Source organism: Oncorhynchus kisutch, linkage group LG19 (assembly GCF_002021735.2).
Source record: "Oncorhynchus kisutch isolate 150728-3 linkage group LG19, Okis_V2, whole genome shotgun sequence".
Classification (NCBI taxonomy): Eukaryota; Metazoa; Chordata; class Actinopteri; order Salmoniformes; family Salmonidae; genus Oncorhynchus; species Oncorhynchus kisutch.
The window spans coordinates 15,916,735-15,932,169 of record NC_034192.2 but is presented as its reverse complement, the minus strand read 5'-3'; the positions used below and the strand labels follow the sequence as shown (position 1 = coordinate 15,932,169).

Sequence of the window (15,435 nt, the reverse complement as noted above, 5' to 3'; positions counted from 1 at the left end):
CCAAAAAGTTTTTAGAAATTCTTGCTTATTTAAAAAAAAATATATAGTTTTAAATTAAATGTCATGTTTAAATAAATATCAAAACCTTTACTCAGTACTTCTCTGCAGATCCTCTCAAGCTCTGTCAGGTTGGATGGGGAGCGTTGCTGCATAGATATTTTCAGTCTCTCCAGAGATGTTCGATCAGGTTCAAGTCCGGGCTCTGGCTGGGCCACTCAAGGACATTCAGAGACTTGGTCGCCGTCTGAGCTCTGAAAACCAAAAGCCGATTGACAAGACCGATGACCTAGAATCCAGTTCTCGCCGTTGCAATCTTCGTGTTGTTGGTATACCAGAGAAACGTGAAGGAGGGGACTCAGTTAAGTTCGTGTCAGAATTCTTCACGGATGTGCTGGGTCCGGGCCATCGTTCCGTCACCCCTGAAGATGGATAGAGCCCACCATATTGGCCCCTCCCCAGCGGGCGGAGACGACAACTCCAAGCCTAGAGTGTTTATCGTCCGTTTTCACTATTACCATGACAAGGAGCGAATCCTCCAGAGGCAGGGCAGAGACCAGCTACAATTCTGCGGATGCAAGAACTAAATTCCTCAATGTGAAGCGCAAACTGCATGAAAAGAAAGTGAAATTCTCACTCCGCTTCCCTGCTCGTCTGCACATTGAACATGCAGGGGAGGGGGGGGGGGGGCGCAGTGGTCTAAGGCCTCTGTGCCACCAGAGGTTCTGGGTTCAAGCAAGGCTCTGTCGCAGCCGGCCGTGACCGGGAGGCCCATGGGGCGGTGCACATTCGGCCCAGCGTTAGGGAGGGCTTGGCCGGCAGGGATATCCTTGTCTCATCACGCACTAGCGACTCCTGTGGCGGGCCAGGGCGCAGTGCATGCTGACCAGCTCGCCAGGTGTATGGTGTTTTCTCCGACACATTGGTGCTGCTGGCTTCCGGGTTGGATGGGCATTGTGTCAAGAAACAGTGAGGCTTGGCTGGGTTGTGTTTTAGAGGACACATGGCTCTCGACCTTCACCCCTCCCGAGTCCGTACGGGAGTTGCAGCGATGAGACAATTGGATACCGGAAAATTGGGGAGAAAAAAGGTCAAATGGGGGGAAAAGGTTTTTTTTTTTTTAAGAACATGCAGGGGGGAAGCTACAGTTCGACTCCCACGAGGACGCCCAGCGTTGGTTCGACAGTCCACTTCTGAGCCGTATCTTGGATCTATGACCTACTCTTTTGCCAGGTAGCATGCATAGCCTAGCCTCTAAGTCAAAGGTATGTTTGACTTTTACGGCAGAGCATTTTTCCCCCTGTTGCCATTCCTTTTCTACTCAGCAGAAACACTAACGTTATGAGTCATGAGTGAACAGGAGTACAGGAGGGGACTGAGCATGCACCCCTGAGTTGAGGATCAGCGTGGTTGACGTGTTGTTACCTACCCTTACCACCTGGGGGCGGGCCGTCAGGAAGTCCAGGATCCAGTTGCAGAGGGAGGTGTTTAGTCCCAGGGTTCTTATCTTATTGATGAGCTTTGAGGCCACTATGGTGTTGAATGCTGAGCTGTAGTCAATGAATAGCATTCTCACATACTGTAGGTGTTCCTTTTGTCCAGGTGGGAAAGGGCAGTGTGGAGTGCAATAGAGATTGCATCATTTGTGGATCGGTTGGGGCGGTATGCAAATTGGAGTGGGTCTAGGGTTTCTGGGATAATGGTGTTGATGTGAGCCATGACCAGTCTTTCAAAGCACTTCATGGCTACAGACGTGCGATCACACAGTCTTCCGGAACAGCTAGTGCTCTCATGTAGTGTTATTTGTGTTGTCTCATGCAGTGTTATTTGCCTTGAAGCGAGCATTGAAGTAGTTTAACTCGTCTGGTAGGCTCGTGTCACTGGACAGCTCTCGGCTGTGTTTCCCTTTGTAGTCTGTAATGGTTTGCAAGCCCTGCCACATTTTATGAGCGACATCCCCCTCTCGCTATACTCGCAATCCTGTAGTGCTTTCCACACTTAAGATTTGGTACCAGTTTCAACAGCATTTTAAATTCTCCGCTGCATCTATTATGGGTCCTATCGATAAGAATAACTTATTCCCCACTTCTCTAATAGATAATGCTCTCTCTTACTGGACAAGGAAAGGTATTAAGTGCTTCTAAGACTTCTAGTTTTCCCAACCTGGCCTCTAAATACTCTTTGCCTCCATCTCACTTTTTCCATTACCTTCAAAGTAGGCATTGTATCACCTCCCAATTTTCTGTCTTCCCAGCTTCACCCCCTTGCCAACCCTGGGATGGCATATTGACTCTATTACTTCGACAGAAAACAGTCATTTCTCAGATCTATCTGTGTATTTTGTCATTGGCCGAACACTCCACCAACAAAATGAAATCTGCTTAGGAACGGGAAATGGGTGTTGAATTTACACAAGAGTGGTGGGATGAGGCGATTAATGAAGTACGCTCCACTACATATTGTGCTCGTCTTGGTCTCATACAATTTAAGGTTTTACATAGGGTGCATTTTTACAAATCCAGATTGTCTGACATCCACATGTAAATGATGAGTGTGATATATGTCATGTCTGTAACGCCCTGATCTGTTTCACCTGTCCTTGTGCTTGTCTGGTTTCCGGTTTCCCGGGAACCCCGCTTACCACCCCCGGAGTGCTACGACGGAGATTCCAGAACCTGGTCACCTCCCTGACCAAGGCCCTTCTCCCCTGATTGCTCAGTTTGGCCGGGCGGCCAGCTCTAGGAAGAGTCTTGGTGGTTCTAAACTTCTTCCATTTAAGAATGATGGCTGCCACTTGGTAACCTTCAATGCAGCAGAAATGTTTTAGTACTCTTCCCCAGATCTGTGCCTCGCCAAAATCCTGTCTCGGAGCTCTACGGACAATTCCTTCGAACTCACGGCTTGGTTTTTGCTCTGACATGCACTGTCAACTGTGGGACCTTCAGATGACTTCAACTGATTTTTTGGGGTGAGCTCATTAGAATAATACCCAGCATGCCTTACAACTGTAAATGTACATTTACGTGTTGGCTATTTAGCAGACGTTCTTATCCAGAGTGACTTCAGTTAGTGGATTCAACAAAGGTAGATAAACAACCACATGTAAAAGTAACAAAACGTTTCTGTAACCATTACAGAGAATACCATTGTAGTTAGTGGTGTGTTTGACATTAGTATAGAGTGTGCTGCAGTTTTGGAACTGATTAAAAATCTCACACATGAGATGGGTGGGAGCATAATGTTCCCTACTGAAATCTAGGTGAAATCATTCCAAAGATTTGGTCAGTTCTGAAATGTTACATTTTCTAAGTAGTTTCAACTGTATAGGAAGTTGATATAATTTAACATTTTAAGGCAGCTAGATTACAAACTTTAAGATAAAACTACAAGTTATGTTTTTCTGACTATCCAATACTTCCTCTCCACTTCATAATTTGTCAAAACAACTTGAGTAGCTTTGTTAGGACAACAACAACAAAAATCAGTTGAAGCACATTTATTTGACTAAAAGTATCAAGTTCACTCAAGTTATTAAATCCAACTTGTCAGTTACACTTACTTTACTAGATTTAGGTAACATTAGATTGCGTTAACTCAACACAAAATCCAAATTGTACTTAAAAATGTTAAGGTAGCCAGGTTATAAACTTTTTTAATTTGACAAAAACATTTTTTTAGAGTGACAGTCAATCTTTGTCATTCCCGCGCAGTGTAATTTTAAAATTTAATTTAACCTTTATTTAACTAGGCAAGTCAGTTAAGAACAAATTCTTATTTACAATGATGGTCTATGAGTAAAGGGCATAGTACGACAATGTAATATTTCAAGGGTCTGAGGTTCTCCTATTGTAACTACTGCAACAAGTCAACTGGAGAGAGAGGGGTGATGATGTCAATGAATCCAGACAGTGGAAAGATAATAGACACTGGCTGTCTCCTATACAGACCACAAACTGCCGCTAGGATGTTTACTTTGGCTCAGTGCTACATTGTTTGTCCTCCCATTTGTCATGTGTTAGTGTTCCCAGGATTTTGGGTGGATACATTTTTTTATTTAAGTCATGTCGTGCATTTTTATGATGACGTATATTTTAACATAGGCATATGGTAAACCTACTAAGGTTTCGGCGTTCCATTCCACTCTGTTATATCTATTCCACTGTCGTCCAATAGATTCATTTAACTGAGGGGGTAAACTCATGTATCACATACTGTATTAGATGGCTATTCTCCCTCCCTCCTCTCCTGATGTTACTGCAATCCTATGAATCTCACACATGAAGCCATGGCACCCAATGGGGTTTAAGTCGCTCCTACTTACTCAGCCAATGAGGTGAGAGGACACTGATCCTGCTAAGGACTTCCAGTCAGCTGCAGCAAGGGCATAGTGTGGTGAACATGCAAGCAGGGAGTGTGTGGTGTGGTGCAGCAAGTTATCTGTCTCACTCTGTCTCTTCCTATCCCTACACCTCCCTCTCTCCCTGTCAGATATCCTTATCATCACACACAGTGGGTACGTGCGACCACTGGGCACAATGACACATACGAACAGTCCAGTCACGCCATTTACAAGAAGGTCATGAGCAGTAGCTTGTTGTAATGTGAGGCACTTGAGATTAAGAGATTTGGTTTAAATGTATCCCCCAAAATATGTGCAATGAATTTAATGGGAATGGGACATGTGACAGAAATCGCCAACCTCTGTATGGCACCAATCACAACTAGACCAGTGTTTCCCAACTCCAGTCCTCGATTACCCTCAACAGTACACATTTTTGCGGTAGCTCCAGACAAGCACACCTGATTCAACTTGTCATCTAATCAAGCCTTCAATGAGTTGAATCAGGTGAGTTTGACCAGGGCCACAACGATCATGTGTTGTGTTGGGAGTACTCAGGGGCTGGAGTTAGGAAACAATGTACTGCACACACTCACATAGGCATTACTGTATGTAGCCAAGCAAATGCTCAACTATGTGCTATCTAGTGTTTGTATGTTGGAAAGTCACTGGGCTGACTCCTTATACTGTTTACCCAGCAACATTATCAGTGATGACCTTCATCATACGTGTAATGGATTGGCACTGCAGTGAATGTGTAGACTTAACTAGACTTTGCATCCTATGTGCACTAAGTTATCAGAGTAGAACCAATTAGATTCAAGACCAATAGTGGTGACCAGGTGTAGGCCTATAACAAACTCAGCTATAAATTGTGCATAGTAACAGAACTCTGGTTTTTAGTTCTTATTACTGTCAATGCTGTATTCATATGCCCTGTCATGTATTGGGTTGAGTGCCATTGTTTACACATCATTTGATTTCCAAGGGTACTACTCTTGACCTCACCGGGTCACAACCACATTATAATTAAGCAATAAGGCCAGAGGGAGTGTGGTATATTGCCAATATACTACGTCTAGGGGCTGTTCTTAAGCACGACGCAACACAGAGTGCCTGGATATAGCCCTTAGCCGTGGTACATTGTCCATTACCACAAACCCCTGAGATGCCTTCTTGGTATTATAAACTGGTTACCAACGTAATTAGAACAGTAATAGTACTTTGTCATACCCATGGTATACATTCTGATATACCACAGCTTTCAGCCAATCAGCATTCAGGGCTCTAACTACCCGGTTTGTAATCCCTGACCAATCAGCTACATGGATAATTAGAAGGAGCTAGCATGTGACCAATCACACTCCTTCTAAATGCTTTTGAACAATGACGGGATTCAATTAATCTGGCATGGGCGCTCGGGTAAGCGTGTTTTGCAAAGGGTGAAAGTTCATTGCATTCGTTTTGGAATCGTGCAGGCATGAGCCAGGAGCCTTAAAACAAAAGTCACATAATTAAAGGGATACTTCGGAATTTTGGCAATAATGTCCTTTGTTTACTTCCCTAGAGTCAGATGAACTTGTGGATACGTCTCTGTGTCCAGTATGAAGGATGTTGGAGGTTGTTTTGTGATCCAATACTAACTAGCATTAGTCTAGCAGAACAAGGCAGTTAACCCACTGTTCCTAGGCTGTCATTGAAAATAAGAATTTGTTCTTAACTGACTTGTCTAGTTAAATAAAGGTCAAATATATATATTTTTAAAGATACCCATAGACTTCCAGTCATTGCGCAATAGCTAGTTAGCAACTTCCTTCAAACTGCATGCAAAGACAATAAAATTGTATCCACAAGTTCATCTAAATCTGGAGAAGTAGGTAAAGGCCCTCTTTGCCAAAATCTCAAAGTATCCCTTTGGAGTAATGAGCAGGATTCTGTGTTATCACATGCGAAAGTGATTGATTTTGATAAAACACTATCTGCCTTCCCAATGAAAACTAATTTGAAAATTCTAACATATTTTCTGGGATAGTGATGTTGTATGTTTCTGGACAATGCACCATGCTGACAACATGACCGAGCAGCGCAGAATACTGTTCAATTTGAGAAGGGGACTCCTCCTTCACAGTTTTTGCCCATTCACGTAACGGGCCATAAACCGGTGCCCCGGGACTCAGCATAATCCAATTCGTCCAATGATAGCCATTGTTCCTTCTAATAAAGGACACGAGTCAAAACTGACCCTTCAAAAAACACAATTGATAAACAGATGCGATTTTATTTATTCTTTAATTGTGAATGGTTAATATCGATGTTTTCAATGTAATAAAGGACAATATTTTTTTTGCATTCACACTTTGGACAACTGATCTCTTTCTTGGACACAGTCCCTGAATGTGTATCACACAACTATATATATCATCACGTGTGAATAATTGTCAATAAGAAAAACAGTAGTCACATGATACACCTCAAGTTTTACCTCAAGTTTCCCAAACAGTAACTCATTGTTTGCTATTAACCTTCATACTACACATGACAAAGGCACATGAGGCCATGGCTTCCCTACATGGGGAACACGGTGTCATTTCGGCTACACAAGACTCATGCTCAGCCCACCCCTTAAACTCAACCCAGCTTTTGTGACACAGGCTCCTGTTTCAGAGTGACCTCCACAAAACCAGCACAAGGACAGAAACACAATGGAGTGGGGACACACACTTCTGCATGACCGCACACACACATTCACACATGCGCACAGCACAAAGGAGAAAGGATGTTGATATGAACTGTTTCCTGTGGTCAGCTGTGGTGCCGTCAAATCATGAAGAGACAGCGATAAGTGCCCGATAGAAAATAGTTCCAATATCACCAGGGCAGGCTTAGACTATTTCCAATATCTTGTGTTCCAAATCTTTTTCCAAAGTGCTACCTTATAGTAGTAGTCTTCAGTTCCGCATTGGATCTTCAGTTTTATCTTCAGTTGCATTATTTAAAAAAACACGGAAGTTAGAAGTGGAAAAACATTGGCAGGCCTGTCTCTCTGGGGATTGGGAGAACTGCCACTGATGGGCTGCAGCTGTCGCCACCTCAGTAGTCCACAGTGATATATATTACCAGGGTAAAAATAGCAAACCGAGTTGGTCCCCCTCAGCAGCTATTCTTTTAGAGTTTACACAACAAGATGATGTTCATTTGAGGAAATGTTTGTTTATTCTATTTTACCGAGCCATTACGCTACGCCCTTAGATTTTATTATGTATCCTGTACATACGACTAATCCAACTTGAACGGATAGCTAGTTATCTATAGCAGTACTGAGAATCTCTGGAATGTTATGTTGCTTGAGGTGGTAGTTAGACTTGCTATGTACTTCCCAGGACTAATGGATGAAACAAGTGTAGACATGATACATTAGGCTACATAACACCAAAAGTAATATAGTTAAGAAATGACAAAATTACTGACAATGAATAATTCATACCATGATATCAATATTTGTACAGAGACATTTCTGAATTTCACACATTTTGGGAGAATATTCAATGCTCAGCAACACCCCCCCCCCCCCCCCCTTTTTCAAACAGCAGTAGCAGCAGAGTACATCTGAGTCATTACTATTTGAAAGCACACAATGGTTACCAGGTTATACAGAGGTCACCAAGGGGTTACAGAGAAATGGGAATCCATATCCCATGACCACCCCCCCAACCTCAGCAGACCTGAGCTCCAGGTACACAAACAACCCACATTTCATTTCCTGGAAACATTGCTTCTATTGTGTCTGCTGCTTTCAGAGAACGGAAATGTGAGAACATTATTAAGAGCAACCAAATGGATTATAATGACATGGTTACTGAGTCACAATTCCATCCAATTAACACTGGGAGGCCGTCGATGTGATGCCTCGGGTTCATTGTGCCGCATGCGAGATACATTAGATTCCCCAGAGCCTTAGACAGTTCTGCTCACCTCCTAGCCCTGCACCCATTTTACTAGACAGAATGACGCAGGCAACTTTGTTTTTCTGATAGGACGCATTTTTTATAAATGGGGTGATCCTCTATCAAGAGACAGTCATCAGATTAGAGCATCACTAGGGAGAATAATTGTTTGTGTTTAACAAAGGAATAGGGTGCCATTCTGACAAACGCTGTACATAGTATATAGCTCCCTCTAGTGTTCATGTAGAGATCAGAAACAAATCCTGCACCTGTTTCTATTTCTGAGGGTAGAGCCCCACATAATACCCACAAAACCTAGCAGTCAAACAAGGAAATGGTTTGTGTCATTTTTTCTACCATTCATTTTTCCCTTAGGGAATTTTAGAAACATGTAAAATAAGGGCTGTATATTATAAACTGGGTGGTTCAAGCCCTGAATGCTGATTGGCTGACATCTATAGTATATTTAAGCAATAAGGCACAAGGGGGTGCGGTATAAGGCCAATATACCACAGCTAAGGACTGTTCTTAGGCACGACACATTTCGGAGTGCCTGGACACAGCCCGTAGCCGCAGTATATCAGCCATATACCATAAATCACAGAGGTGCCTTATTGCAATCATAAACTGGTTACCAGCGTAATTAGACATGTAAAAACAAATGTCATACCCCTGGTGTAGTCTGATACACCACAGCTGTCAGTCAATCAGCATTCAGGGCTCGAACCACCCAGTTTATAACAGACCGTATACAACAGGTAAGACAAAACATTTACTGCTCCAATTGCGCTGGTAACCCATTTATAATAACAATAAGGCACCTTGGGGCCTTAGCCGTGGTATATTGGCCTTATACCACACCCCCTCGGCCCTTATTGCTTAAGTACCCCAATACCCAAATTATTTTAATTGCAGTGGAAAACTTCAAGAATTAAAACGGGACATGTTTCAGAGGGAATCAATTTATTTAAATAATTATATATAATTTCCACATAACTAATGGACATGATTCAATAAAACCAGACCATGTTTCTACAGTACATATATTCTCCTAAACCTCAGTGCAGAGGGGGAACAAAGATGGATCCCTCCCTTCCGGTCTCTCTTTCTCTTAAATATACATGGAAGGAACAGCCCTGGGCCTGGAGAGGAGCAGCTGCTTTAGGAACATAAATATAGAAAACAGAGCTGTGTGCTGCAGCCAGGGTGGTGAGGTGTGAGTTGAGAGGGGGGTCCCGGAGATGTCGTGAAGGGATTGGAGTGTAGGTGGGCTTTTGTTTCTTTTTTTTTTACTCAGTGAGCCCCAGCTTCTTCTTGAGGGACTCTGGCATCTCGGGGGGAGGGGGACGGGGCAGGCGGAAGTAGACCTTCACGGAGTCGTAGATGAACCACTGCAGGGCCGTGAGGGTACCGATCATGATGATACGGGCAACCAGGCCCTTCCACACACCTTAGATGGGGAGAGAATGGGAGAAGGGATGTTTAGGGGAGGTGTTTGTTGGAAGTGTATAAATAAATTACATCTGCTTTGTTGTTTCTTTGAGGGGGCCAAACACCCAATGTTGGACAGTTATATATGCAAGAGAAAAAAATAAAAAACATAATTCAGTTGACTATACAGCAACAGCACAGGAGCGCCCTCCAGAGGTGGATCTAAGGAGTGTGTTGTTGGAATTGGGACATTAAATAAATCACACCCATCTACCCCCCTCTCCCAGTAATCAGAGGATTTGATTGGATAAAGTAACCTGAGGTACCAAATGAGTTTCACAAATCACATCCGTGATAACTTTGAGGAAGGATGCATTTCCTAAGTAAGACAAGCCCTACGGTTGTCCGCTCACCTTTAGGTCCGAGCTTCTTGAGCACTTGGGCAGCAGTGCTGCCACTCTCCTTGTTCAGTACAGACACCACTGAGTCCGCTGGGTGGGACACGATGGCACAGAACACACCAGCTGCAGGGGACAGACAAATGCTCAGCACACAATCCAAAATAGGCCCACAATACCATCAAACAGAAGCCTGGGTCATCTTTGCTAGTCAATTGGGCACAGATCTAGGATCATATTATGCGTCCCACAATCCTAACCTTAGTTATTACAAGGACCACACAAACCAGACTCTAGGTGAGCTACTAGACCTAGGGCCACCTTCATCCTATTTCCTGTGGTACTACTCACCGATGTAGCCGGCAGTGAAGGTGACGATCAGCTGTTCGCCCTTTGTGCACTCAGCGCGGGGTTTGGGCACCACATGTTTGTAGAGCAGCTCCACGGTCCTCTCAAAGCAGGCAAACTTCATCATGGTGTAGGGGATCTGTCTCATCCACAGGGGAACCACACCCTTGTAGAACCTGAGAGAAAGGAAGGGGGTAGGGAGAGAAAGACAGAAGGAAGAATGTCAGTTCCAAGCAGGCAGATCAGAGTTCTCGTTCCCTCGGATCAGAAACCATAGGTGAAAGCATATGGTGGTCACTAACAAGGCACTGACTTTCACCAGACAAGAGTGTAAAAGAAGATGAACAAACTGTTAGACTATCCCAGCGCAAACCTGGAAAATAACATTAGGGTCTATGGGATTGTCCATCCCCCAGCATAGCTGCACTGGTAGGGGCCCACCAGGGAACCTGAGGGTTGCCAGTGCAGCAGAGGTGCTGGGAGGCAGGTAGACTGCTCTCACACACCAATGACTCAAGCACCTCCAACTGTACAGCCAAAAAGCCGTTGAGGGCTTCCAAGCTGGAGCTGCAGCACTCAGAGACAACAGCACCAGCACAGAACTGCCCTCCAGAGGTGGATCTAAGGAGCGTGTTTGTTTGGTAACCTCAAATCAGCTATGCAGAGCAATAATTACTTCTGTAGGCTTATGTGCCATACCAGCCAAGAAACACCCAATTAATGTAATCAAGGCTAAGTTCTATCAGATTTGTTTCAGGAACAAAAGCATACACACGTCATAACTGTCCATGAGCAGAATTGAATACTTTCCCGGGTTATACAGTCTCCAAAACAAAAACTAATAGACCACCACAAACACAATCTACTCACGCCCATACTCCCTCCTCTGCGAACATCTTGGGAGCACACTGTCTGAGGTTGTTGGCGTAGCCGGGGCAGGTCTGGATACGCACTTTACACGCCTCCATGGGGGCCAGGGCAATATCAGCGAAGAACTCTGCACTGGCAGATGCAGCCAGGTACAGGGATGTCCTCCACAGGTAGGTGTTCTCCTGTTAGATGAGAGGGGGCGAAGTCAGTTGTTGTCCTGTGTGGGCTAGCAACACCAAAGTCACGCAGGGATTAGTCAATGTAAGCACTCATTGTACTGTACTTGGATAAAAGTGCCTGCTAACCAGCATGTCATTTATGATTGTTGGTGGGTGAACGAGTCCCTTTAAAACACTGTAAACCAGGGAATCCAACCGTGTTAGTTTCTACCCATATTGGTTACTACCCCTGACTGACCTCTCCAAGCATGTCGCTGTAGAAAATCTTGAACATCTCATAGAAGCCAAACTTGCAGAGACCCTGCATGGAGTAGCCAATGAATGTAGGGGCCCAGCCCTTAGCCAGCCCTCGGGCTCCATCCTCCTTCAGTGTGAGGGAGAAGCCTTTGCCAATGCTCTTGTACTTGTCAGGGTCCACCTAAGGAAGAAAAAACAATTGATTAGCAGAGAGTCAAAGGAACAATGGGGGTAGACTAGATAAGAGACCTATGGGCTGAAGTCTAGGCCATGTTTATTCATTTTTTTAAACTAGCTAGGTTATCCAGATTAACATGACTAGTTATAGCTAGTGATTTATCTAATGTCTGCGAATCTACAGGAATCTTCCACCCAATCACAAATCTAGTTTTCCAACCCAATTTTTTCTTCATCTATTCAAGTGCATAGGAATTAAGGGTACATTTGGGATTGGGCACCTTTCCTTTCAGGAGCTATGGAGAACTTCACACAGCAGACAGCTACAGGGGGTACCACAAACCTGGATGCGGCACTTGACAAGGTCGAGGGGTACAACAGCTGTGTGTGTGAGGCCGCAGCTCAGGATACCCCCAAAGCCACACAGGGCATAATACTTTGTCGAGCCAAACTCACAGCTCACATCTGCAGAGTCTGCAGCAAAAAAACAATACATGCCCAACATGCAGTCACGACACATGCAACACAGGACAATAAATCACCAACAAACACGCCACCATTACATTATAACACACCAGGGAATGAGCCAGTTAAAATTTCAAACACTTGTGAATCAGGGTTCAGGTAAATTCCTTTTCAATTCAGGAAGTTAACTGACATTCCAATTTACCCCAATGCTTCTCTGATACATTTATTTTAATTTTAAAATTTGAATCAGTTTACAGTGTACTTCCTGAATTGAAACTGACCTCTTGTGATTTTAAATGGATTATTATATACCCAGGATTTATTTCACTCATTTGATGAAGTAATCGCAAAACAGGGTTAAAAATCTGTAAAAATAAAAATAAAATTGAATTCTAACTTGACTCGAAAATGTCTAAAAAGGTTTTACAAAAAAAGAATATTGTTGAAGCATGAGCTGTATAGTTAGCTAAAATACATATAGCTTGCATAAATACATGCACCATTTATACTTTAGTCAATTTAAAGCTAGGAATAATTCCATTGAGGTGTAAACTACTTGGGCCTTTGGACTAACTTAATAAAGCCATAGGCTAAATTCTAGCAATGCATAGCTGCACTTTGATCATGTTATAAATAGCAGGGCGAAATTTCTGAAAACATTTTCCCATTGTCACTCCTGACCTTTCAGTGACCTACAAGTCCTTCAGTTTTGGATTGAGAAGGGGAATGGGTAGCAGGCAGGGAGGTTCAGAAACAATGGTGATTGTGAATCACACTTACCATGCGATGTGGGTCATTCGAAAACAATTTTTAAAGAAATCAGGTGGGATAACACATGAGGTTGAACAATGACAATGATTCCACCAGAGCTGCACAAAACCGGGCTGCTTGATACATCCATTCGCCCATGCAAATTAATGCATTTCAGACAACAAAAACATGTTAGCGTGTTGGGTTTTAAGTGGCACCAGGCCACAGGGTTAGACAGACCTGCATTCTGCATTTGACCAGATCGAGGGGCACTAGGGCAGCATGTGTGGTGCCACAGCTGATGATGCCACCAAACCCACAGAGTAGTAAATACTTCCGTGAGCCGAACTCACAGCTGTCTCCCTCTGAAGAAAGAGTCAGGCAATACTTTCAAAATGGGGACTTGATGTTGTTCATTAGAAAAGTGGTAATAAGTAAAAGCAAACTACATCTTCACTAGGCTAAAGGGCAAATGCAAGTGGAGCTTAATTGTGTGTCCTGTCCTATGTAGTCTACATAGGCCTATATCACAGGTGCAAAGAGCCATGCACACGTGGAACATTTACTCCCTGCGAGGGCAGACTTGTGCAACAGGCGCTGTACTAGCAGAGCAGACTAGCTGTATAACTAATCAACCAACCAGCACAGTGTTGAGGCTATAAAAAAGACACTGGCCAGCAAGCTCTAAAACTAACCAAAAGCCTGACCCAAATATGGTGGATCAATAATAGCTAATGTCACCTTTAGAACTAGGCTGGCTAAACCGCAAAAACATTCCATAGAAATGTTTCAAGCGACAATGAAAAACAGCAATAATATTGCAATGGTCAGAATATAACTGAGGGGTGGTTAAAGGCCATGCTTTACGTTACAAAAAGGATAGCATTTCAAGTGATCCTAAATCTAGACAAAACTTGTCAAACTTATCCGAATTGAGAACCAATTAAATGCCCCCGTCTAGGGGTCAGACGCATATCATTAGCCGGCTGGTGTGCTAGAAAGCAATACACAGACATTCGCCTAACTACTACTTTGCCCTTTTGAGTTAGAGGCCTCTCACCTTAGTTTTAAACAGCGATTGAGGGAAGACATGAATTCAGTTCAGATACCTGCGCCATATTTCAAAGTTTACATTTGCCCTTCCATGCCCTCCATAGACAAGGCCTAGCCTGTCTTTGACATTCCACATTTAATGAGTGGCTAAATAGCATTAAATGTTTGACCAGCACACAAGTCGTATCTATTAAATAACATGTTGATATCTATTAAATATCACATTAATAAAAATTGGTATCTTGTCTCATCATCATTGATTCAGTTGGCTGCGTACTTGCTCGCTACCTACATGCTAACTCTACTTGTTAGCTAGTTAGCATGCAGAACATTGGTTTACCAGCGATTGCTGCGGCAGCGAGGTTGCGGCTCTGTTTGGGCTCCTCGGTTTCTTGGAGGGAGAAGAGCGGGGCGTTGAAGGGATTAGCCCGGGACAACTGTGTTAGTGTGGTCGGATACATGATGGCCAAAACCGGGCTGTAGAATGAAAGCGAATGTTAGCAAGCTAGCTCACTACAGTACCTTGCTATAGAAACACGATCAGCAGTAACACAGCTCAGCTGACACTGAGAGCAGGCTAGGAAGGGGGTTGGAATGTCACGTGAATATGTAGCTATAGTTTGACATCCAGATAACATGGAATGGAAATGCAAACCGTATTCCATCATGTTATTGTTGGTGTTGGTTAACGAGCTATTTCGGCTTCTGGCTAGTTAGCTAAATTACGTCAACTAGCTAACTTATTTAGCAAGCTCACTACTGCTAGCTAGTGAGCAACTGATTAGCTAGCTTTCCCAAGGTGGAACAGTTGCACAAGACAAGCTAGTTAACATCAAACATTCTAAACGTCCTAAACACAGCATTACAGTAAAGACAAGCCTTAATATTCCCTTCTACTGTAACATTTTAAATTCGAATTATGTTAGATATTGCATAGTACTCCACTCACTCTCTCCGTGTCTTAAAATGGCGCCTCCGCTCTTACTGCAACCCGCGGCTCACAGAGTCCGAACGTCCTCGCGATAAATGAATTTGTCCTTCCCTGACGTCACGGAGAAAAGTGGGAGAGACCTTCTATGTTCTGTCCTATCGGGGACGATATATGGAATGACAGTGCCGTCAATCAAAATGCGGGGTCCAATCATGAAACAGGACGTTCCTAAACCTTCAGCGCTATCGTAGAAGTACTACGCTAGAACGCTCTTTAAATTTGGTTTTAGAAGTGACAGTGCCACCAACCACAT

At 43.6% G+C, this 15,435-nt stretch overlaps 1 protein-coding gene and 1 non-coding gene across 3 annotated transcripts; both read right to left on the bottom strand.

Annotated features, from left to right (window-relative positions):
- Window positions 1-9,232: 9,232 nt before the first annotated feature.
- LOC109864372 (phosphate carrier protein, mitochondrial) lies at window positions 9,233-15,271 on the bottom strand. Of its 2 annotated transcripts, none has more exons than XM_020452114.2 (8): window positions 15,141-15,271; window positions 14,532-14,668; window positions 13,379-13,503; window positions 11,745-11,924; window positions 11,328-11,509; window positions 10,461-10,633; window positions 10,125-10,235; window positions 9,233-9,730 (listed from the first exon to the last, which is right to left on the bottom strand). In XM_020452114.2, exons 2-8 carry the CDS (start codon window positions 14,650-14,652, stop codon window positions 9,570-9,572), a joined length of 1,053 nt encoding a protein of 350 aa, XP_020307703.1. In that variant the 5' UTR covers window positions 14,653-14,668; window positions 15,141-15,271; the 3' UTR covers window positions 9,233-9,569. The 2 variants fall into 2 exon arrangements, with proteins under 2 accessions (XP_020307703.1, XP_020307702.1); XM_020452113.2 differs by lacking the exon at window positions 13,379-13,503 and adding an exon at window positions 12,264-12,394.
- Window positions 10,858-11,092, bottom strand: LOC116355125 (small nucleolar RNA SNORA53). Its single transcript, XR_004204369.1, has one exon. It is a non-coding gene; the product is annotated as a small nucleolar RNA SNORA53 (small nucleolar RNA).
- Window positions 15,272-15,435: the final 164 nt, after the last annotated feature.

Excerpts from the sequence above, each read along its gene's own strand:
- LOC109864372 (XM_020452113.2), bottom strand. The coding sequence starts at position 14,652 with ATGTATCCGACCACACTAACACAGTTGTCCCGGGCTAATCCCTTCAAC. Across the intron at positions 11,510-11,744 it reads ACAGCGACATGCTTGGAGAG|GAGAACACCTACCTGTGGAG; the intron begins GTCAGTCAGGGG and ends CTCATCTAACAG. Across the intron at positions 10,634-11,327 it reads GCAGAGGAGGGAGTATGGGC|GTTCTACAAGGGTGTGGTTC; the intron begins GTGAGTAGATTG and ends CCTTTCTCTCAG.